The sequence below is a fragment of the Ursus arctos genome, unplaced genomic scaffold, assembly GCF_023065955.2.
Source record: "Ursus arctos isolate Adak ecotype North America unplaced genomic scaffold, UrsArc2.0 scaffold_2, whole genome shotgun sequence".
Lineage (NCBI taxonomy): Eukaryota > Metazoa > Chordata > Mammalia > Carnivora > Ursidae > Ursus > Ursus arctos.
Genome location: NW_026622874.1, coordinates 69,117,378 through 69,139,395, shown reverse-complemented (window position 1 = coordinate 69,139,395; position 22,018 = coordinate 69,117,378). Strand labels below are relative to the sequence as shown.

The window sequence follows — 22,018 nt, the reverse complement described above, 5'->3', positions numbered from 1 at the left end:
CCACCTCCCGAGGCCGGAGTCCCGTGCTCCCGTCTGCTCTGCCACTAGTTTGCCTATGACTCTGGGCGGGTCTCTGTTTTTCGTTAAAACCGAGAGAATATTGAGACCAAGAGTCCCAAACCTGGATACCAATGACACCAGGCAGGCGATGTAAGGGCACTGTTTAAACTCAAGGAGCAGACCCCACAGCTTGTGGAGACCTGGAGAGGTGGCGGTGGGTGGGGACGGAAAGTGGGGGTTGGTATGAGTGCTCGGCCCCCATGACCTGTCCCAGTCTGCCAGAGTTTCGGGTTTTTCAAGAGAAACTGGAAATCTGGGGTTTTTAGGTGAAATCTCTCAATGTGTTATTGTTGGTAGCTAATCCCAATTTAAAACACTCTTGGGCAGACCACACAGAGTCCCCCGAGAGCCTCCTAAGTACAGTCTCTAATGCCGAATCTGAGTTCTGGGTTCCTTTTCGCCATGAGGGCTTTCAGGGAGGTGAGTATCCCTGGGCCACCTTCTCCACATTTTAGATGAAGGGACTGAGACACAGGAAGGGGAAGTGAGTCTGCCCAAGGCCCTCTGTGCTGGAGCGGTGGGATGGGGTGGGATGGGGTGGGACGGGGTGGGACGGGGTGGGACGTTGGACCTCACCGTCAGTGGGTGGGGCCTGGGTGCAGCTGATGGTGGCCCTTGGGGGGTGGGGGAGGGCGGTGCCAGGGGCTAGACTAGTCCAGAAAAATCCCCTTCCGTGGAATATTCCAGGAAAATATTCTCTCCTGCTCCGTGTTTGTGGTCAGAGTCATGCCTCAGAGCCTTTGGGGACCAGCTCAGCTCCCAGCTTCCAGAGGCCTTGGGATACCTGCCATCTCCTCCATACCGGCCCACACAACACACTTTTCTTGGTATATGTAGATGTGGGGCCTGGCTTGTGAACCTCTACTCCTGGACCAGTCCTGGCTCTTGGCTGTGTTTCATGTGGCCTATCTGGGACTTTTTAAAACTTTGAAGGCATTGCCAACATTGAAAAATCCGGTGGTTTTACATTAAAATGGGACTTCCCAGCTTGCCTTGAATAGGAACTCCAGGCAAGGGCTGAGTAGTAGCTGCCCCCTCTGATGGAGGCCCAGGCTTACTGGCTGCCGCAGTCCCCACCACTCCCAGGTGTCTCTCACCAGGCTGCTTCACTCACTCACATTCCGGAAACATTTGACTTTGCAGTCAGTACTGTGTGGCTTTAGTCAGATGGCCCTGTGTCCCCTAAAGCTCTCAGGAGGGTCCACAGATGCCCCGCCGGGGGGGGTGCTCCAAGGGCCTCTAGCCTGACTTTCCCCAAGGAACAGGACTTTTTGACAGGCCCCAAAACATCTTGCCTCTGTGTCCAATTCTTGCTGATGGAGAGATCCTACCCATCTAAAGAGTCTCTCCTGTACCCCAGTCCTGAGCCTGGACTCACACGTGCTATGCTCCTACTCCCCCCAGAGGTGTAAAGGCAGCTTCCAGGGGACCCCTTCCCCAGTTTTTCCATTCTCCTCTCATATGGGATCAAGGTACCTCCCCCCCTTAGAACCTGATTCTAAGGCAGCTAGGGAGTGTGGGGCAAGTCTTGGGCCGGGGGGGGGGCAGCAGCTGCCCAGTCTGGGTGGCAGGGACAGATCCAAGGGATTTGGAGTGCTTTGGACCAGTAGCAGTACCAGGATGTGTAGGTTGATGGGTCTGAAGGGGAGAGAGATGGGCTGGCAAGGAGAACCAGAGAACTCTTAAAGCTGCTTTTCCTGACCGGCAGTACTTCCTGTGCTAAATGCGGGAATATTGGGGAAAGCTGATGGGATTATCAGGCGCTAATGCCTCCCTCATGTGACCTGGTACCACCATTGTCCTGCGTCTTCTGTGACGAGGGCTTGGAGGTGGGGGCCCAATTTGGGCTCTAGACTTTCTATGACTAGGTCTGGAGCAGACCCCTGGGCCTGGGTCAGAGTCTCTTCCAGCATCAGGCCAGATGCCAGCCCTGTCCCATCCCATGGCAGTGGGAGAGGTGCCTGTGGCAGCTCTTACCACCTCTGGTCCTCTACCAGGCTGGAACTATGTTCTGCATTCCAGACCCAGACCTGGCTTGTCTCTCTTTACAAGTCCAGGGTCAGGCCCGTGCCAGCTGTTGGTCAACCCTGGGGGCTGGGTGCCATGATCCCATTTCCTGGCCTGTGCCGTGGATGGCTCTGCCCGAGGCGAGGAAGACTGGCCTGACCTGTTGGAGGAGCCAGCCCTGCCCTCCATGACTTCCTGCCCCCGCGCCCCCCAGCGCCTGAGTCAGTGGGCTGGCCAGTTGGGGCTGATGGGGTGGGAGTGCAGGGAGGCCAGGTGCGGCGTCTTGAGGAGGTTGGTTTAGAGCACGGATGAGCTGTCAGTGCCACCCACAGGCCCGTTCCCCATTTCTTGCCAAGGTGACAGTGGGGCCTCAGGACTCACTCCACTTGCTCTCAGACGCTGCCCTGAGCTCATCAGCTCTTGTTTCCTCACTCTCCTTCCATCTCCACATGGCGATCTTTGCTCGGCACACGTCTGATCCTGTCCCCCTTCACTTAAGATGTATCATCAGCTTCTTGTTGCGTGTCTGGTGGAGGGAGGCAGAATTCCCCTTCTTAGGTAGCAGGCCCCATTCTGTCTAGCCTCTACCCTCCCCCTCCTGAGGCTCAGCCCCTCACCATCACTGCCAGGCCACCAGCCACATCATCCTTCACCCTGTCCCAAGACAGCCCATGTACCTGCCTGCCACACCACAGAGCCTTTGCACACACAGCTGTTCCTGCCTGGAACTCCCCACTTGGTTGATTCTTCCTGAACCCTTGGGGCATAGGGAACACACCCCTCCCCTGCGGCCAGCCAAAGTCAGGTCCCCCTGCCCCCTGCCCTGTGTCCCCAAGAACTTTACCTTCACATCTTTGGGGTGGGGGGGGACTGTGTCTGCCTCTCAGGCCAAGCCGTGAGCAACCAGAGGACAGGGGTGGGGCGTGTTGCACTCACTTCCAGTCACAACGGCAGGCTGGGCCAAGGGCTGGGCACCGATCAGCTCAGCAGAGGAGGAAATGGTAGGGAATGAATGAGTGAGTGAATGAAAGCCCTTTTAGAACCTCTGAAGGGACCTGCTTCTGGCCCCAGTGAAGCCAGCATCAGTGTGGGGGGCACCCCAGATCACACGCCCACCTTGTCCCCCTGCCCGTCTGCTCCCTCACAGAAGGCACTGGTCAGACCAGGTCAAGAAGGGCAGTTCTGAGCCCAGCTTACCCTGCTGGCCCAAGGTAATTAGAGCCTTGTTACTCACAGGTGACCGGCCCAGAGTACTCCAGGAAGCTGCAGAGACACCCAGGGCCCCACCCAGCTCCCCAGCCCACTCTGTGGCTCCTAGGAGGGTGGGGAGGGGAGGTGGGCAAGCAGGCTTTGGGCAGCTGGCCAGGAGGAATGGACAAGCAGGGGAAGCGGGGGCTGGGGCCTCTGTTGCCTGGGTGAGGGATAGATGCAGCTCCTGCAGCTGGGTGACCTCTGACCGTTGGGACCACAATGAGGAAGGGGCTCTGTTTGAGGGTGAGTGTCAGAATTGGGGTGAGGGTCGAGGCCCTTGGGTTCCTAGGGACGTGAAACCAAGACCAGGAGAAGAAACAAACAGATGAAAGCACCTGCCAGAGTTCTCCTGGACAGTGACAGGCCATCGGCCCAGAGGAGACTGGCATAGAGCAACGGGGGTGGTCTGCCCTCTATGTTCCCAACCACTGCCCCCCACCCAAAGCCCCACCTCCGGAGCAGAGTGGGGGCAGAGAATGGGGAGGGTAGGGAAGCACGGTGGTGAAGGAGGCCCTGCTCCCAGCCCCTGGCATAGGCTTAACATCATGCTGAGGGGGTTCTGAGTTTCTAAGATGTCATCAGGAGCCTGGGGTAACTGAGGAGGGGTTCCCCAAACCTTAGTGCAGACCTGGAGCATCTAGGCCAGCTGCACTGGGCAGGGATGGAGGGAGTCTCTGGTTCCAGCACGCCCACTCATCTTCCCTGGTAACTCTTGTCTGATGCCTAGGTTGGCCAAGGTGGACCAGTGACAGAGTGTATGTGGGGTCTTTCTGGAGCTGGTGAACCTGGGATGGAGCTCGAGACAGGTGTAGAAAGAGGGGCCAGCTCCCCTATGCCCAGGGCCCATACAGGTCCTGGACTGAAGCAGGTGGGCAGGTGAAGGACCCAGAGCAAGAAAGTCTGGGACATGGGGATGTGCTCGGCGTTGGCGTGTTGGTAGCACAGGGAGAGAGAAGGTGGAGGGTCCCAGGGGCCAGGCTGGACACAGCTAGAGGGGCCGCATCGCTCCTGGCCAGCATGGTGCTTGGAGTCATGAGGCTGACAGCTCTCCAGCTGTCCCTAAGGCACAGTGGCTGGTCACATCTCACCAACTAGCTCTCTCTCCCTCAGGTCTGTGCTGCCCCTGCTGGATTCTGACTCTGGGCTCCTGATCCTGGCAGGAAAGGTGAGCAAGACGCTGGAGTGCCGGTCCACGTCAACTCCCCCGGGATAGTGCCCTCACATGCCAGGTCCATCCCAACCTTTGACCTAGCCAGCCAGCTGGGAGACTGGGGACAGCAGGATGCTGTCCACCCCCAGAAAGAAGCCGAAGCGGTGCGAACCAGGCTGCACCCCTGCCAGGCTGAATGGCTGTCAGCTCGGCATGACTATAACTCCTAAGAATGTCAGCTTTTTGGACAAGGCTGACAATCAAGCAGGGTTAGCCCACGGCAGGCGCTCTGTAAATCCTGACTGTGCCCTGTTCTTACTGCGTGCACACTGAAGCCCACCAAGGACACAGCCCAGAGCTGGGGGCAGGAGCTGGTGGGGGTGCCGGGGGGCGGGAGCTGGTGGGGGCGCCGGGGGCAGGAGCTGGTGCAGTGCCTGGAGGTGTGGCCGAGAGTGGCACTCAGGCTGGGCTTGTTTCAGGGCGAGAGTCAGTTGTATTGCTATGACGTGGCCCCACAGCAGCCAGCACTGAGCCCAGGTAAGCCCTGTTCTCCTCCGTCCTCCCCCTCCTCTCTCCCACCCTCTCTGACCGTCTTCCCGTGGTGTCCCTCAGTGACCCAGTGCATCCTGGAGAACGTGCTCCGGGGCGCGGCTCTCGTGCCCCGGCGGGCGCTGGCCGTCATGGGCTGCGAGGTGCTCCGAGTCCTGCAGTTGAGCGACACGGCCATCGTACCTGTCAGCTACCATGTGCCTCGCAAGGTGAGGGGGGCCCTGGGTGAGGGACTAGGAGGGCCTGGGGGGCCTGGACCTCCCTGGCCACGTACCTGTGTGCCACCAGGCTGTGGAGTTCCACGAGGACCTGTTCCCAGACACCGCAGGCTGCGTGCCCGCCTCCGACCCCCATGCGTGGTGGGCTGGGAGCAACCAGCAGGTAGGGGCCATGGCCTGGCTGGCCACTCCCAAACTCCATCTGCCCCCTGCATGGCCCCGAAGTCCAGCTGTCTGCTAACGCAGCCTCAAACACCTATCCTCCCTGCCTCAAACGCCAGCCTCTTCCCACAGGTGCGGAAGGTTAGCCTCCACCCAGCTCACCGGCCCTACCCCAGCTTCACTTCCTGCCTGGTGCCCCCCGCGGAGCCCTCCCCCGATGCAGCCCCACCTGCAGCAACCCCGCCTGCAGAGACACCTGTGGGTGATGCGGACCCCAGCGTGAGTGCCTGGGCCATCCGCCCGTCCCCCCATCATGCGGCCGCAGTGGGTGCCCTGAGTCAAAGCTGGCAAGTGCGTTTGCCCGCCTGATGGTCTTTGAGCCTTTTTTAGCTGTCAAGCGCAACAGAGAGGAACACGGGAAGCATAAATAAAGAACTTCGCACTGTTCTCTAAATTGAGCAAACACATGAAAAGCAAGACTTTCACAGAAAAATCTAGATCTGGCTTCTCTTGAAATCCTGGCAGATCTTAGCCGAACTGGGCCTGTCCTCCTACAAAGCTAGGAGCTGGCAGCTGCCACCCTCTTCCCACATTCTGAAGCTGAGCTCGCCCTGTGTCACCTCCAGCCCTTCTAGCATTGGTGTTTGTGTTCCCACCCAACACCCCACAGTGGGGCGTCTTGCCCCCACGGTGTCCCACAGCCCGGGAGGAGGGACCCAGAGTGATGACCCCAGAGCCCCCTCTCTCTTTGGCCAACACACCCGGGGTCTTGCTGGCTGACCCAGGGTGCTTCTCCCCCAGGAGGGCTTCTCCTCCCCTCTCAGCTCGCTGACCTCGCCCTCCACACCCTCCAGCCTGGGGCCCTCGCTCTCTAGCACCAGTGGCATTGGCACCAGCCCCAGCCAGAGGTCCCTACAGAGCCTGCTAGGTAAGTGTGTCAGGGCAGGAACTAACCCTGTCTACGTTCACCTCCCCTCCCGGTGGGGTTACCAGTCCTTGTGAGATGAGGTGAATCTCAAGTAAGAGGGCAGCTTGGATGTTCCCTGGAGACCTGGGCTTGCAAGTCCCATTCTCAGGCATAGTTCTGGGTGAGTTATATTGGCAGAGGCCGGGGCACGGGCCATGCGCCCTGCCGTGAAGGGAGCAGGCAGCCCGGACTCAGGGCAGGCAGGCAGGGTGTCCTCATGTGGCTCTTGTTCCTGCCACCTGCCAGGCCCCAGTTCCAAGTTCCGCCATGCTCAGGGTACTGTCCTGCACCGAGACAGCCACATCACCAACCTCAAGGGGCTCAACCTCACCACACCTGGAGAGAGTGACGGATTCTGTGCCAACCGGCTACGTGTTGCTGTGCCCTTGCTCAGCAGTGGTGGGCAGGTGGCTGTGCTTGAGGTGAGGAACCCCACCCACACAGTGCCCCCCAGGGCCCTGCAGGAAGCTAAGGGCATTGGGTACCCACACCAGCTCACACTCTCTGAGCACAGACCATGTGCCAGGCATGTGCCTGGCATCCCCTTTAATCCCTTCCGCTGTCCCGCAGGGCCACCACTCTTATCCCCGTTTTACAGATGGAAGAGAGCAGTGAGGCACAGAGAGGTTTAGTGACTTGTCGGGTCACACAGCTGTGTAAGTGGTGGAGCTGGGATTCAAACCCAGGCTGCCTGGCTCCCAAGCCTGAGCTCTTTCCACCACTCCACTCTGCCCCCCTTACTTTCTGGGACCTCACAGTTGGCACTTTGGGTTCAGAGCACAAGCTGCCTGAGGCAGAGAGCTTGGGCCACCAGCCACCCAGCAGTGGGGCATTGGCTGCTGTGGGTGGGGCACACTGCTTGCCCTGCAGCCCCTGGGGACTGAGCTCTCCTGCCTATTACTCATGAGCCTCTGCGGGGTGATGCCTCCCACAGCTGCAGAAGCCTGGCCGCCTGCCCGACACAGCACTGCCCACACTGCAGAATGGGGCAGCTGTGATGGATCTGGCTTGGGACCCCTTTGATCCCCACCGTCTCGCTGTAGGTAAGAAGCTGGGCACTTGGTTCAAGGGAGGGTCCAGGGGTCTGAATGAGGGTAGGGGGAGCCCGGAGGTCTTGGGGACAGCAGTGATGAGCCTGCACTTCACAGGTGGGGAGGATGCCAGGATCCGACTGTGGCGGGTGCCCCCAGAGGGCCTGCAGGAGATGCTCACGACACCTGAGGCCGTGCTCACAGGTCAGTTGGGCCCAAGGTGGGGGCTGGGAGACAGGTGGTGACTCCTGAGAGGCTCAGCTTTACCCCATGTCTCACCCCAAGGCCACACAGAGAAGATCTACTCTCTACGCTTCCACCCACTGGCGGCCGACGTGCTGGCCTCCTCTTCCTATGACCTTACCATTCGGATCTGGGACCTTCAGGCCGGAGCCGAGCAGCTGAGGCTGCAGGGCCACCGGGATCAGGTAGGACATCTGTGGGGGCAGGGACCCAGCCGCAGGCCTAGAGGCTGCCTCTCATGTCTATCTGCACCCGCAGATATTTAGCCTGGCTTGGAGTCCCGACGGACAGCATCTGGCCACTGTCTGCAAGGACGGGTACTTGCGGGTCTATGAGCCCCGGGGTGGCCCTGAGCCCGTGCAGGTGAGCAGGATGCACTGGGGGCGGCCTCCAGACCCACCCGAGGAATGGCTGTTGGGCCTCACGTGCTGTATCCTAACAGGAAGGCCCAGGGCCTGAGGGGGCCCGTGGAGCCCGCGTTGTCTGGGTGTGTGATGGTCACTGTTTGCTGGTGTCTGGTTTTGACAGGTAAGGACTCAGGGACCACCATCCCCATCTCCATACTTAAGCAGCTAATTGTGTCCTCCTTTCCCAGACATACAGCTGTTAGGCATCAGAAGCCATCCCTGCTACCCACTAATTGGATGGATGGATGGATGGATGGATGGATGGATGGATGGATGGATGGATGGATGGATGTGGGTGGATGCATGCATGGATGCATGGGTGGCTGGATGGTTGGTTGGTGGTAGGTTGATAGATGGATGGGAGGGAGGGAGGTGAGGAGGAAGAATGAGTCAACTGGGAACCCAGAGGGATGAGAGCCACACCCTGCTGCCTGGAGCCCATATCTGGTGGGGACCAGGTAAAGAGCATGAAACAGCCAAGCCTACTGGAGAGGTCCAAGGGATGGGTATTTGGGACTTAGGAGGAGGGATCAGGGAGGGCTTCCTAAAGGAGATGTCATCTGAACTGAGCCACAAAGGAGCTAGTAACCAGAAACCCAGAGGAGAGGGCATTCAAGTCTGGATGGAAAGGCCAGGAAGCTGATGAGCCTGGCTGGAGCAGAGGATGAGAAGCAGTGTGTGGGGAGATAAGTCCGGACTACAGGTCACAGTGGCCACGAGGCCAGTGCTGGTGTTAGGACTGTGCTGAGGAGGGTCGGGGGCGGCAGAGTGAGTGGTAGTCGGGGATGAGGCTGTGGCATGATTCCAGGCCGGTAGTTCTGAGAGCTGGATCAGGAAAGAGAGTGGATAGAGGCACTCTTCAGGCTCCGAAGCCCTCAGGACCCCCAGCCTGACAAGATAGGATGCTTGCTGGAGTCCTTGCCCTGACTCAGGCCCCTGCAGCTCTAAGGGTCTGCTTCTGCTCCCCTATCTCCCTTGCAGCCGAAGTGAGCGCCAGCTACTCCTGTACCCCACTGAGGCACTGGCCGGCGGCCCTTTGGCAGTACTGGGACTGGATGTGGCTCCCTCGACCCTGCTTCCCAGCTATGACCCAGACACCAGCCTGGTGCTACTCACCGGCAAGGTGGGCTGGGCCTGCAGGTGGAGGTGGTGGGCAGGTGAGAGGTGGGCAAGAAGGCAGCTTTAGCTGGCCGCCTCACTCTCACCACCCCCCCACCCAGGGTGACACCCGCGTGTTCCTGTACGAGCTGCTCCCCGAGGCTCCTTTCTTCCTGGAGTGCAATAGCTTCACATCTCCCGACCCCCACAAGGTGAGCCTGGGGGCTCTCCCTGGTGTTCCTTTACTGTGGGACACGGGGCTCCCCCGCCCTCTCCTGGCCAGACGGGGAAGTGCAGGGGCCTGTGGGGTCAGCAGGTCACTGGGCCAGGGTGTGCCTGGCAGCTCTCAGGAGCTGGTTGTTAAACTCCACCGTTATTAAAAATTAAACCATAAAATCTTGAGTTATATGCACCTACAAATAAATTATATTAAAAACCAGGGCAGTAAACATCCAGTGTATCACTTCCTAATTATTTTAGCTGATTTTACTGTTACTTATGCTGTCGAGCTTGCTTATTTTACCTGTGGGATCCATCAGTGGAAGTATCCAGAGGTGCTACCAGATGTCCTCCCAGCTCTGCATTGAACAAGTCATGTTGGTAGCATGAAATCGCCATAGAAAGTGGCTGATCAGGGCTACGGATCAGGGCATCTTTCCTTCAGAGAGCTCGTGGTTAAGCACCCGCCAGCACACCACAGTTTGGAGACAGGCCGTGGTTCTGGCGCTCCGTGAGGGCCCAGGTGCCAGCTCAGACTCCTCTGCTCTCCCAGGGCTTCATCCTCCTGCCCAAGACAGAGTGTGACGTGCGGGAAGTAGAGTTTGCCCGATGCCTGCGGCTTCGCCAGACCTCCCTGGAGCCTGTCGCCTTCCGGCTACCCCGAGTCAGGGTGAGGTTGGGGGCCCAGCATCCCAACACCTAGTCCCCCTTCCCAGCCTCTGTCAGGGGCTTTGGGGCCTGACTGGCCCTGTCACCAAACTGTCCTATTTCACTGCTCTTTGGGGCACCTGTACCCCTTACTCTGCTGAGATTCTGAAACTGGCAGAAACCCCAGACAGGGGTCCTGGGTCTTACCCCCTTCCCAAGGGATGCTGGTGTGCCCTGGGTCTCTGGTAGGTGCCTCAGGGTAGCTCCTTCCTTCTTCCCTACAGAAAGAGTTCTTCCAGGATGATGTTTTCCCAGACACAGCTGTGAGCTGGGAGCCGGTGCTCAGTGCCAGTGCCTGGCTGGGAGGTGCTAATGGGCAGCCCCGGCTTATCAGCCTGCAGCCCCCCGGCATGACCCCAGGTAGGATGAGGAACTGGGGGGTGGTGAGTAGGAAGCAGGGGAGTGGGTAGGGATTGGAGGAAGGGGCAAATGGCTAAGTCCAAGATCCCCCTGTCCCTGGTGGCATACAGAAACCTCTGGCACTCCAAGAGGATTTGCATTTCCAGGCTCAGACTCTGAGCCTTTTGAGGGCAGGGCCCAGGGTCTGTGTTTCCACCACATTTCCCACCCCTGACATGAACGCACATGCACACACACAGCGCATGCACGCACACTGCCGGGTGCCCACAATAGGCCTTGTGAACAGAGGGTGGAGTAGCTCTTGTTGCCCCCCCCCCCCCGCCGGGGTCTCTGCCACAAGATTCCTTAGGGGATGGTGCCAAAGGGTTGGGCAAGGAGTCCTCACTGGGGTGGGGGGATTCTCTGATGTCCAGTGCCTGTCCCTTTCCCACCCCAGTGAGTCAGGCCCCCCGTGAAGCCCCTGCCCGACGGGTCCCACCCTCAGCACTCTACCTGGAAGAGAAGTCAGACCAGCAAAAGAAGGAAGAGGTAGGCACAGGAGATGGTTGGCCAGTGTGGCACGCACGGTGTCCTGGCTGCCCCAGGTGATTGCCTTCCAGTTCTCTAGTCCAACCCAGGCTGGGGCAGGAGCCAGTGTCACCCCTCTCTTAGTTGGGCAGCTTTATGGGGAGACCTTCTAGAGCCCTACGCTGACCCACGGGGCACAGGACTCAGGAAGAGGGAAGGGCAGAAAGAGGCCCCCATCCGGCCTGGGCCAACCCAAACAGAGCCAAGGCTTTGGGACCTAACTGCGTTCGGGACCCTGGCGCACATTTGAGTGTCTGAGGCAGTGTGCAGAGACAGCTGCCCTGCGACTACAGTGCTGCGTGTCCATCTGCCTCTGGCTCCCTGATCTCTGCTGAGGTGGCTTTTCCTGTGAAAACCATCCACTTTAGCAGCACTCTGATGAAAATGGCTGTTTTCACAACTGTGATGGGGTTCAAACTGTGAGGTCCTGTGTTCCTGGGGTTGGAAGTCCTGTCCTATTACCTTCCCACCTCTTCTCTTGTCCGCTCTCCTAGCTGCTAAATGCCATGGTGGCCAAGCTAGGGAACCGGGAAGACCCACTCCCCCAGGACTCCTTTGAAGGTGTGGACGAGGACGAGTGGGTAAGTAGATAAGAGCGTCCTGGCATCCCCTCCGTCCCTCCCTCCCCCTGCAGCCCACTTCACCCCCCCTTCCCCAGACCTCTCACCCACCCGCTCGGTTTATCTCCCCAGGACTAGCCTGCCCACCGCTACCTCTAGCCTCACAGGCCGCTGCCGCCTCCTGGAACCAGCTGGTGTGGTGCCCCCTGCACACCTCACATCTCACCCTCAAACTGGAAGATGCCTCCTGGCCCTGCCACACCTTGTCCCAAAAGCCCTGGCTTCCTTTGGGCCTTGGGCACTTCTGTGGCCTCTGGGCCCTGCTGCAACTCTGGTGGATTATCTGCCCTTCTGTTTTCTGTGGGACTAGCTGCTTCGCTGCAGCTGCCTGCTCGCATCTGGAGCCAGGGGCATGGCAGTGGGGTGGGGTGGGGGTCAGTAGCACGTCCCTGGGCTGGTCCCCACCTGGACTGGCTTCGCCCTGCACCTCCAGTTGTTACACGCTGTCCCATCTTGCCTGCTGCCCCACTCGTAGTCAAGAGCCTTGGGGGCTGGCCCCCTGCCAGGCCATTTGGAGCAGCACCAGTCTCAGGGGTCAGGGACCAGTTGCCCTCCTCCTCAGGTTTGAAACCGGGAGAAGGGGGCATTACAGAGCTGATGGCCCAATTAAGGGGGGTGTGAACCCCTCAGGGAATGGCCTGAATATACCCTGGATGTTTTCAGCAATTAAACTTTTCTAAGCTGGCCACCTCTTGTGCTGCTGTGGTCTTTTGGCTGTCTGGAAGGGGAAGGGGACAGGAGGGTGGGTGAGGGCAGTTTGTCTCTGGGTTCCCCCTTGTCACAGGTCTTACTCTGCTCTTGAGCCTTTCCAGGTGCTACGATTTCGTTCGTTCATCCAGCACATAGATAGTGCTCTGGATGGTAGACACAATAATGAACAGGAGAGACAAGGCCCCTCAAGGCACTTGTTATAGTCTTCCTGTGCAGAGGAGTCAGACCGTGTACAAGTAAGCAAACCGTGAAGAGAGCTGTAAAGACAAAATAGGGGCACCTGCCTGGTTCAGTTGGTAGAGCATGCAACTCTTGATCTCAGGGTAGTGAGTTCAACATGCCCCATGTTGGGCATAAAGATTACTTAATTTAAAAAAAAGGACAAATTATATGAAAGGGAGCCCCTGAGATGCAGGGAGAGCAGGGTGTTCAGAGTCTGAGGGGCGACCTTTAAGCTGAGAGCTGAAACCTGAAGGCCACAGAGCCACAAGAAGAACATTTCAGACAAAAGGAAGAGTGGTCACCGCACTGCGGGAAGAAAGAATTTGGAGAGTTGGAGGAAAGGTCAGTGGTCCAAAACGTAGTCCAAGGCAGCCCGATTTACATTCATTCAACAGTCATGTGTTGAGTACCTTCCCTGTGCCAGCCACCTCTCCAAGAGTGGAGAAAAGTCCTGCCCATCAGGAATCCACATTCTAGGGGCGCCTGGGTGGCTCAGTCATTATAAGCGTCTGCCTTCAGCTCAGGTCATAATCCCCAGGTCGCGGGATCGAGCCCCGCATCGTGTTCCCTGCTCATGGGAAACCTGCTTCTCCCTCTCCCACTCCTCTTGCTTGTGTTCTCTCTCTCTCAAATAAATAAAATCTTGAAAAAAAAAAAAAAGAATCCACATTCTAGTGGAAAGGAACAGGTTATAAACAGTGAACGTAAAATAAATGAATTATATAATATGGTAGAAGATGATAAGTTTGGCAGGGGGGGGGGGATAGAGGGGACTGAGAGCCAGACATGAAAGTTATGCAGTATGATTCCACTTCCATGAGCTGTTCAGAACAGACCAATCCAGGGGCTCCTGGGTGGCTCAGTCGGTTGAGTGTCTGCCTTCAGCTCAGGTCCTGATGCAAGGGTGCTGCATTGGGCTCCCTGCTCAGCTGGGAGCCTCCTTCTCCCTCTCTTGACTTGTGCTCTCCGGCTCTCTCTATCTCTCTGTATAAATAAAATCTTAAAAAAAAAAAAAAAAAGGAACAGACAAATCTATAGGCAAGAACAAAGCTTAGTGGTGACCAGGAGCTGGGGGAGGGGGAGGGGCAGTGATTGCTAATGGGTAGGGAGTTTTTTGGGGGGGTTGATGAAAACGTGCTGCTGTTCTAGTGGTGATGGTTGCACAACTCTGTGAATACACTAAAAAGCACTGAATTGTGCACTTTAAAATAGTGAACTGGTTGGTGTATGCACTTCTAATAAAGCCGTTACTAAAACACAGAAGAATGCGGGGCAGCTTGCAGCGTTGGTAGGGGGGCGGGGTCGGCCTCATCGAGAAGGTGACAATTAAGCAAGAACTTGAGGGGGGAGAGAGTGAGATCTTCCCAGGCAGAAGGAATCTAGAAGGAAACCCATTTTGAGGTTTCCTGTTTTCTTATATATATTTATTGCATATCTTTTAAACCAAATATTTTGGCTAAGTGAAGGGAAGAAATTGCCCCGCATTTGACAGATGTATTTATTCTGTCCCATCTAGCGCAGCAGGATAACCGTGAGGGCCACCTTGGGTCCTGGGACCGCCCACGGCTCGCCCCCGGTTGTCTTCTGAGCCGGAGCCGAGGCCGACTCCGCCTCTGACCCCGCCCACTAGTTACATCACGACACCGACACACACACACACACACACACGAGGCCGACTCCGCCTCTGACCCCGCCCACTAGTTACATCACGACACCGACACACACACACACACACACACACACACACACACACACACTCCCTCCCTCCCTCCCTCTGGAGGGAACAGTGCGCATGCCTAGCGCGGCGTCACGCACGCGCTCTCCCCCTTGAACTCTGACCCGCCGGCCGCCCTTGGGTTGGAGCCGCCGGGCAAGGAAGCCGCAGCCCGCGACCCCGAGGCGGAGCGGCCACCATGGTGAGGCCCTGGTTGGGTGCTGCCCGGGGGGAAAGGGAGGCCGTTTCGGGGCCGGGGCCGGGGGGGCGAGCTCCGGCCGGGCTGCGGGCGCCGCGCGCCGCCTGAGTGCCCGGCGGGAAGCGGGGTCCGGGGGCGTCGCATCTGGAGGACCGCGGCGGGCGCTGGCGACCCCGGGGCCACGGAGAGCCACTTGGCCGGAAGGCAGGACGGGCCTGGCCGGCAGGAAAATGCCCAGCAGAGGCGGTCGCCATGTGCCACAGCCGCCGCGGGAGGCCAGGTCCGGCCCGGGAGCCCCTGCGCGGGCCCTCAGCTAGTTGATGGTGTCGCCGTTATTGCCTCTTTTGAAAGCTGACGAAACGGGCTCAGACACCTTGCCAAGGAAGTGGCAGACCTGGGGCTTGACCAGGCTCCGCGACACCGAAAGCTGAGGGTTTCTGCGGTACCGTTGGCACCTGGAGCCAGTCCACAGACCTGAGCCACACTGGCTGCGACAGGTCACCTGGGGACCCTTTAAAAATACAGTGTCCTGAGCCCAGTCACCGGACGTTCTAGAAGTTCCCCCAAGTGATTGAGGCAGTCGGTTTGGGGTGCTACTTCTTAACCCTAAGAGCTTGCAAGGGCCAGGCCCTGAGCTGAGGCCTTACCTGGATTCTCTCATTTAATGCTTATGAAATTGGTACTGTCCTTGTCCCCATTTCACTGAGAAGGAGCCTGAATTTCAGGGATTTTGATTCCTCCAGGGTCATTTCATCCAATGGTGTCAGAGACGGGTGTTGAGACGGGTCACTGCTGTTTTTTTGAGGACCTACAACGAACCCTTGAACCAGGTCCCTCTCATGCATTCTTGCATGTAACTCTGAGCCACCCTCAAAAGCCAAGTAAAATGTTGCTCTGGAGGAGTTTGTATCCTAAAGGAGGAATCAGACAAGTCTGTAAAATAGGACAGCGTATTAATAGGAAAAGGTTGTGTTCTGGGAAGGTTTCAGTGGGATCGGAGCGGTACCGTCTTGAAGGATGTTGGGTTTTGGCAGAGTATCAGAGTAGTAGGGAGGACATTCAAGGTTAATGGCTATCGTTTCTGGGGGGTGATGAAAATGTTCTGGAACTATTAACATTCTGTACTTTTTGGTGTATTTACAGAGTTTGTGAATATGCTAACATCACTGAATGCTTGAGAAGAGTGACTTGTATGGTGTAGGAATTGGGAGACATCAGGGTAAAAGAAGTAAGAGCCGATTTAAAAGTAAATGGTGTGGCTGCAGGGAGGAGAGAGGTGAGAGGAGAGAAAACCAGAGAAGTCGTTTGTGGCCAGAGCGAGCTGAGAATGCCTTCCTGAGAAGTGGACTGAATTCGTAGGCAGTGGCAGTGGAGAGTTGTGTGTGTTGGGGGATGGCCAAAGCCCTCCAGCAGAGGGAGCGGTAGGAACAGGAATTTGGAAACCCTGCCTGGGGGCATAGAGTTTTTGCTGATGGTGACCTGGTTGTCACACCTGGTTGTCACATTCATTCAAATACCAATGGGACTGCCATGCCAGCCATAGGCGGGGGCCCCAGGCATACCATGGTCCTGACTGTCCTCCTGCCTAGTTGTGATGCCAGCAGCTGTTTACAGGGGGTCTGGGTGAACAAAGCCCCTTTCCTATCTCAGTGCATCCTTGAGAAGGGGGTGAGTCTCAATGGCAGTCTCTGCCCACCAGCCCAAGAGCCTGGAACTGGGCTTTGAAGGGAACATTGCACATAGGTCTATCTGAAAACCAGGTTCCTTTCTTGATGCACTTAACACGAGATAAGCCACGTTCCACAGTGTCCCCTAATGGTCGCCTGTGGTCATCTGCCCCAGCTGCGGAGCTTTGGTCCTTCAATGAGAAAGCATACGTGTCATCCACAGTGGGTCCCAGGCTTGGGACTCTAACCTCTGCTCCTTGACTGGCAGCTTGACCTGAGTTGGATGCCGTGTCAGCCGGTTCTTGTCCAGGGTCTTCCGGCCCAAGTGTCAGCCAGTGGACTGTGGGATGTTTTGGGACTTTCTCGGAGAGGCCTCAGCCAGTGGCTGTCTTCATCACCTCTTGTCACTGGCAGAACTCTGAGCATAGCTGACCCACAGCTGGCACTGGGTACTGAATAGGTGCCTGATCTCTAGACAAGCAGGATCTGGTCCAGAAGCAAAAGCAGCTGTTGGGCAGCTTTGAACCTGCTGCTGACTGTCTGGTTGGTTTTATGTGGATTGGCTCCTGAGGACCTTGCGGCCCTCCTATAAGGAAGGTATTGTTCTCCCCATTTTGCAGATAAGAAAACTGAGGTTCAGAGAGGTTGAGTAATTTGCCCGAGGCCACACAGCTAACAAGAAGAGAAGCCAGGAAGCCAGGTTATAGCTCCAAAGCGGCCCTCTCCCTCCTTTTCCACACTGCTGCTCACTGCATTTGGCACGTAGCCTGGCTTTTTGCAGCCTTCTCCCCTGAGGAATCAGCGGATATGTCAAATGAGTTGCCTTCTTGGGGAAAGCTCTGTTACTCCATAGTGTCTGACCATTGTCAAGTTTTGTGAAACAAAGAAGTGTAATAAATGAAAAGCAGCATTTATTAAGCACCTACTGTATCATCAGGTTCTGTGCCAGGCACTTTACAAGCATTAGCTCATCAAATCCCTCTGACAGCCCTATTGTTGGCCACATTTCACAGATGAGGAAACAGGTTGAGGGAACCTGAGAGCTTGTGCCAGGCACGCATTTGGGATTTGCACACAGGTGATACCAGAGCTTGCCTGTATGACCACACGCCACATTTCATCCCCTGGAGAGGTGTCCAGCAGGAACCTTGGTGGCCTCAGTGGACCAGCCAGGCAGCTCCCTTGGCCAGCGGGGTAGCCTTTGAAACTGCAGGCTACCCATCCTGTTTTTTGTTTTTTTGTTTTTTTTTAAAGATTTTATTTATTTATGTGACAGACAGCCAGCGAGAGAGGGAACACAGCAGGGGGAGTGGGAGAGGAAGAAGCAGGCTCATAGCAGAGGAGCCCGATGTGGGACTCGATCCCGGTACGCCGGGATCACGCCCTGAGCCGAAGGCAGACGCTTTAACGACTGTGCTACCCAGGCGCCCCTACCCATCCTGTTTTGCACCCATGGAGCTCTGGCAGCAGGAATGACGGGGCCACCATGCCACGGTGGCTTAAAGCCTGCTGCGGTGGCTGAGGGAGCTGCCCAGTTACATTCTCAGCTCTTAATGTTCATTTTGAGCAACAGCCACCGCTCTGGGCAGAGAAGTCACTGGACAGTAATGGGCAGAGCAGTGGGGCCGTCCTCGGGTGTGTGGCAGCAGATGGAGGTATGGTCTGAGGCCTGAAGGGTGTGCAGGCTGGGGGAACCCTCTGAAGTCACCTGTTGGCCTGTCAGCCTCTCCATACCTCAGACAGGACCAGCAGTCCATCTGGGAACCTCCTGTCCCACTTTGGAAGGGCTTTGGGCACGGAGGGGGAAGTTGGGTGACTTCCCAACCTGCAGTGTGCCCGTTGTTTGTCTTGACACCTGCAGCACAGCTGGCTGCAGCCGCGCCCCCTCCCCTTGCTCACTGGACAGAGTCCTTACCGAGCTTTGCTTTCTGGTGTGAAATACAGGGCTTATGAATTTTTACTGACTTGTGAAATCCAAACCCACTTCCATTTATTAATTACTGCTAACGTCCCAGAACCAACAACCCCCCCCTGCCTGTAAGGGCACGTTCATTGGAAGCCAAACAAGGCCAGTTCTGGGGTCCGGATTCCGCTGGAATCTGACGAGCCCCTCTTTGGCCTCTAGGTTGGGTCCTTGATCCTTGTCAGGTTGCTCAGTTGCCCTTCCTGCAGGATCCGGTGTGGGGTGGGCAGCCTGGAGATGCCATGGCTAAGAGCACCGATCTGGGGTTTCCTGCCCACCTTCCCTTTGAGTACTAGCTGTGTCCTCAGGCTAATCTTTAAACCTCTCTGTGCCTCGGTGTCTTGAGTTTTTGGGTTAAATGGCACAGTAACTAGAATGTGATTGGCACAGTGACTGGCACCCTGGTTCAGTTGATACTTGTTGACTGACAGAACATCAGACTACAGACAAGTTCGAAGAAGAGAAAGGGAAACCACTGAGGTATGCCTGTGAGCACTGTCAGCCTGCAGAGTGTCAGACCTCTCCAGGTCCTCTGCACACCTGCATTTATACCATCTCACACACCTGTCCATGTCCATATGTGCTGTCCGTATGGAATCTCTGTTCTCAGTCAAGTCTATACAGTTTCCTATCTCAGCCACCTTTTTAGTCTTAACTCTAATGACTTTACAAGTCCCCTGTGCTCTTGGCTGCTCCCAGGACAACCTTTACACTTTCTCCTGTTGGGCTCCCTCTGGTCCCTCTGCCTAGAAAGCCCCAGTACTCCCATTTTGATTCTACCTGCCCTCAAAACCTAGCCCAGTAGAAATATCTTTTCCCAGAGTTTCCACCTCATCTTGTGGCTTCCCTCCATTGCCTTTCTGCACTCCTGGGCGTGCCTCATGAGACTCTCTGTGCCTCCGTGGTGCATTGAACCACGCCGTCTCAGGGTAGAAAACTGCTGCGCCAGTATAGACGCTTTCCCTGCCGGGCCGGGTCAGTGTGCAGGAGCTCTGAGGGCACGGCTGGCTTCCGTGTATCCTTGTAGGCAGGGTGCTGAGCAGAGCTTAGCTGACTCTGCAGTGTTTGAACCATTGGAGGAACTGGTGGCCAGTCCTGCTGTCCCTCAGCAGTTGGCACTTGGTATCCTCGTCTAAATGCCCCCCCACCCCCCACCGTGAGCTTTTTGCTGCTTGAAGGTGGAGAGTTTTGTTCACTTTTGTTGTGTTGATTGGAGTGGTGGCGAACAGTTTCCTGAGAATTGAGTTGGCTCCAGGCTCCCGGAGTTTCCCTGCTGGTTGAACAAAGGTGGGACCTGCCAATCTCAGAAGCGCAGAAGGCCTGGGGTGACAGGGTGAGTTAATGGTCTGGGACCAGCCCCTGGTTCTGGCTCAAGACCATAGTGCTGCTTCTGAAGCCTCTGTGCCCTGCAGCCCCATTGCCTTAGCCCCTCTCCTCCTGTCTGAAGGCCAGGGGTCCCATCAGCCTCTGGGCACTCCCTCAGGTTCACCTGCAGTCGTCCAGCCAGTGAGCACCTGAAGCCACCCAAAGCAGAGGCTCTTTATCAGGGTACTTTGGAAGAAGTTGCCTGTGGCTGCTGCTCTGTGCTTCGTTACCTCAGAGACCTTGCCACTCAGCAGCCTTTTCCAGGGTCCCATCTCTGAAGAATGCAACCTGCTAACCAGGTACCTGCTTTGCCCACAGGCCAAATACCTGGCCCAGATCATTGTGATGGGGGTGCAGGTGGTGGGCAGGGCCTTTGCCCGGGCCCTGCGGCAGGAGTTCGCAGGTAAGTGTGAGCCCCTGGCTCCCCCTGGGCTGGGAGTTACTGCCCAGGTCACATTTTCCTATCTGGCCGCTCACCATGGGCCCATAGTGAATGCAGGGACCCTCTGCAGCCTGGGGTTCTGGCAGCCGGGGGCATTTTCCGGGGGGTGGGGGGCGTCTTTGAATTTTGGGACATTCTCATGAAAGGGAAACCTGGTTGACATGAACATTGGGGCAGGAGTTGGCAAGCTGGTTCACCTGGCCACCTGTTTTTGTAAATAAAGTTTTAGTGGAACACAGCCATACCCTCTGGCTGCTTACAAGGCAGAGTCAAGCAGTTGCATCACAGAATTAATTGGCCTGCAAAGCCTAAGACATTTACTCTTTGACCCTTTAAGGAAAAGTTTAATGGCTTCTGATTCTAGGGTCAATGAAAGGGAAGAGGTCACCTGAGCCACCTGCTTTGGTGGCCTAAGTAACTGGTGGGCAGCCAGGTCTCAGCTGAGCTATTACTGCCTCTTCCTGCCTGCAGCTTCACCCTGCTTCCCATTGTCACCTAAAGCTCCCCAACTTGCTGTCGCTTGGGATGAGAGGGTAGGGGAGAGAAGAGGGACAGGGCCATCTCATGGTTTTGGGGACCAGGCACCAGGGTGGATCAGAACCTGCCCCTATTCTCCAGTGGGGTCAATCTGTCCTCACTTCATATACCACACCCCCCCCCCCGCAAGAAACCCACTCCTGGAGAAGGGATGCATCCCATCCCTGCGTGTGTCTTCTCCCATGCCACCTGGCAGGCCGAGCTGCCCACGTGGAAGGCCCAGGGGAACCTTTGGGCTGCTGAGGGCTGAGCACTCACCCGTGTGTCCACACAGCCAGCCGGGCAGCTGCTGACGCTCGAGGACGTGCTGGACACCAGTCTGCAGCTGCCTCCAGCTTGTCTGGCCTCAGCCTCCAGGAGGCCCAGCAGATTCTCAATGTCTCCAAGCTGAGCCCCGAGGAGATCCAGAAGGTAAGACTACAAGGCTGGCTCTGAGACAGGTCTTGCCTGGGCAGACCAGAATGGCAGGCTGAGGGGTCAGGCCACCAGGATCAGGAGTGAAGGTGGCCTGGAGGAAAGGGACAAGTGTGGAGGCTGTGGCTGCTGCCATCTTGGACTCCCAGGTTGCGGGAGCTGCTTGTCACTCCTTTGTTTTTAGGCCCAAGGCAGGCAGTGGCAGAGACAGAGCTCCTTCCCCCAGTGAGCACCTGTCCACTTCTCTGTGCCCTAACAGTGACAGTGTGGCTTCCAGAGTTGCATAGTGAGCCATGCGGGGCATCAGGGTTGAACCCTTTGGCTTTCCTTCTTTGTCATTTCCTAGCTTCCCCTGCCTCTGTAACCCAGAGACCGCACACCCTCTCACCGTCTCCCCTCCCCTACAGAACTACGAACACCTATTCAAGGTGAACGATAAATCCGTGGGTGGCTCCTTCTACCTGCAGTCCAAGGTGAGTGCTCTTTGATGCTGGGAGAAGGGCAAGCCAAGGGGCCTTTTCTCACTAGGGTCCCTCATTTCTAAGCAGTTCAGAGCCTGGCAGGCAGGAAGGTGTGACGGGCCCTTCCTTGGTGCCCCAGCCTCGGGGAGGCCCCCCCAAACTGCCACTCCCTCCAGCTGCCTCAGCTCTATAAAGCCTAGCCAGTTGGGCTGAATTGGCCTGGGCCCTGTGTCACCCTGGACAGTGGCCCTCCCACCAGCCATAGCTTTGAGGGAACAGGACCACCAGCTGGTGGACAGCAGGGTGTGCCTGGGCCCTGTCCCCCGGGAATGCTGGGCACTGGTAAAGGAGCACTTGTTTCCTAGGCTCTTAGCTCAGACATGCTCACTGCTCTGGGGGGACTGGGAAGGGCAAAGGCCTGTCCCACTCACTGCCCTGCCTGGTTCTAACTCCCTCCCCAGGTGGTCCGAGCCTGGGAGCGCCTGCAAGAGGAGCTCAGGATTCAGGCGCAGGAGGACAGAGAGAAGGAACAGATGCCCAAAACGTGACCACTCAGCTCGTCCTGCTGCACCCTGCCACCTCCTCTAATTTATAGTTTGGTAATAAATGTCTTTTCCGCATTTCTCGATGCACACATCCAGATTCCAGAAGGCAGGCTGCTCTTCCTGCCAGCAGGGAGGGGGAGGCAGAGGCACTACATCCCTGT

At 57.1% G+C, this 22,018-nt stretch overlaps 2 protein-coding genes across 3 annotated transcripts in view; both read left to right on the top strand.

The window, feature by feature from the left end:
* CORO7 (coronin 7) overlaps positions 1–12,303 on the top strand; it is a 56,694-nt gene extending 44,391 nt beyond the window's left edge. The window contains exons 10-28 of the mRNA XM_026520425.4: positions 4,429–4,483; positions 4,948–5,005; positions 5,081–5,226; positions 5,306–5,398; positions 5,530–5,676; positions 6,199–6,325; positions 6,611–6,786; positions 7,299–7,407; positions 7,513–7,599; positions 7,681–7,823; positions 7,897–8,001; positions 8,081–8,166; positions 9,027–9,168; positions 9,266–9,355; positions 9,916–10,032; positions 10,295–10,430; positions 10,867–10,958; positions 11,492–11,578; positions 11,690–12,303. Coding sequence (XP_026376210.1) covers positions 4,429–4,483; positions 4,948–5,005; positions 5,081–5,226; positions 5,306–5,398; positions 5,530–5,676; positions 6,199–6,325; positions 6,611–6,786; positions 7,299–7,407; positions 7,513–7,599; positions 7,681–7,823; positions 7,897–8,001; positions 8,081–8,166; positions 9,027–9,168; positions 9,266–9,355; positions 9,916–10,032; positions 10,295–10,430; positions 10,867–10,958; positions 11,492–11,578; positions 11,690–11,695 — 2,002 coding nt within the window. The 3' untranslated portion in view covers positions 11,696–12,303. The remainder of the gene's footprint in view (positions 1–4,428; positions 4,484–4,947; positions 5,006–5,080; positions 5,227–5,305; positions 5,399–5,529; positions 5,677–6,198; positions 6,326–6,610; positions 6,787–7,298; positions 7,408–7,512; positions 7,600–7,680; positions 7,824–7,896; positions 8,002–8,080; positions 8,167–9,026; positions 9,169–9,265; positions 9,356–9,915; positions 10,033–10,294; positions 10,431–10,866; positions 10,959–11,491; positions 11,579–11,689) is intronic.
* A 2,055-nt stretch (positions 12,304–14,358) lies between these two features.
* Positions 14,359–21,932, top strand: PAM16 (presequence translocase associated motor 16). Of its 2 annotated transcripts, XM_026520430.3 has the most exons (5): positions 14,359–14,466; positions 19,777–19,861; positions 20,712–20,848; positions 21,259–21,324; positions 21,774–21,932. In XM_026520430.3, the coding sequence occupies exons 1-5, from the start codon at positions 14,464–14,466 to the stop codon at positions 21,858–21,860; spliced, it is 378 nt and encodes a 125-aa protein (XP_026376215.1). In that variant the 5' UTR covers positions 14,359–14,463; the 3' UTR covers positions 21,861–21,932. The 2 variants fall into 2 exon arrangements, with proteins under 2 accessions (XP_026376215.1, XP_057171060.1); XM_057315077.1 differs by lacking the exon at positions 21,259–21,324.
* Positions 21,933–22,018: the final 86 nt, after the last annotated feature.

Bases quoted from the DNA above. Each gene is read 5' to 3' on its own strand.
- PAM16 (XM_026520430.3), top strand. The intron at 19,862-20,711 runs GTAAGTGTGAGC...GTGTCCACACAG, and splicing joins CCTGCGGCAGGAGTTCGCAG to CCAGCCGGGCAGCTGCTGAC. The intron at 20,849-21,258 runs GTAAGACTACAA...CCTCCCCTACAG, and splicing joins GCCCCGAGGAGATCCAGAAG to AACTACGAACACCTATTCAA.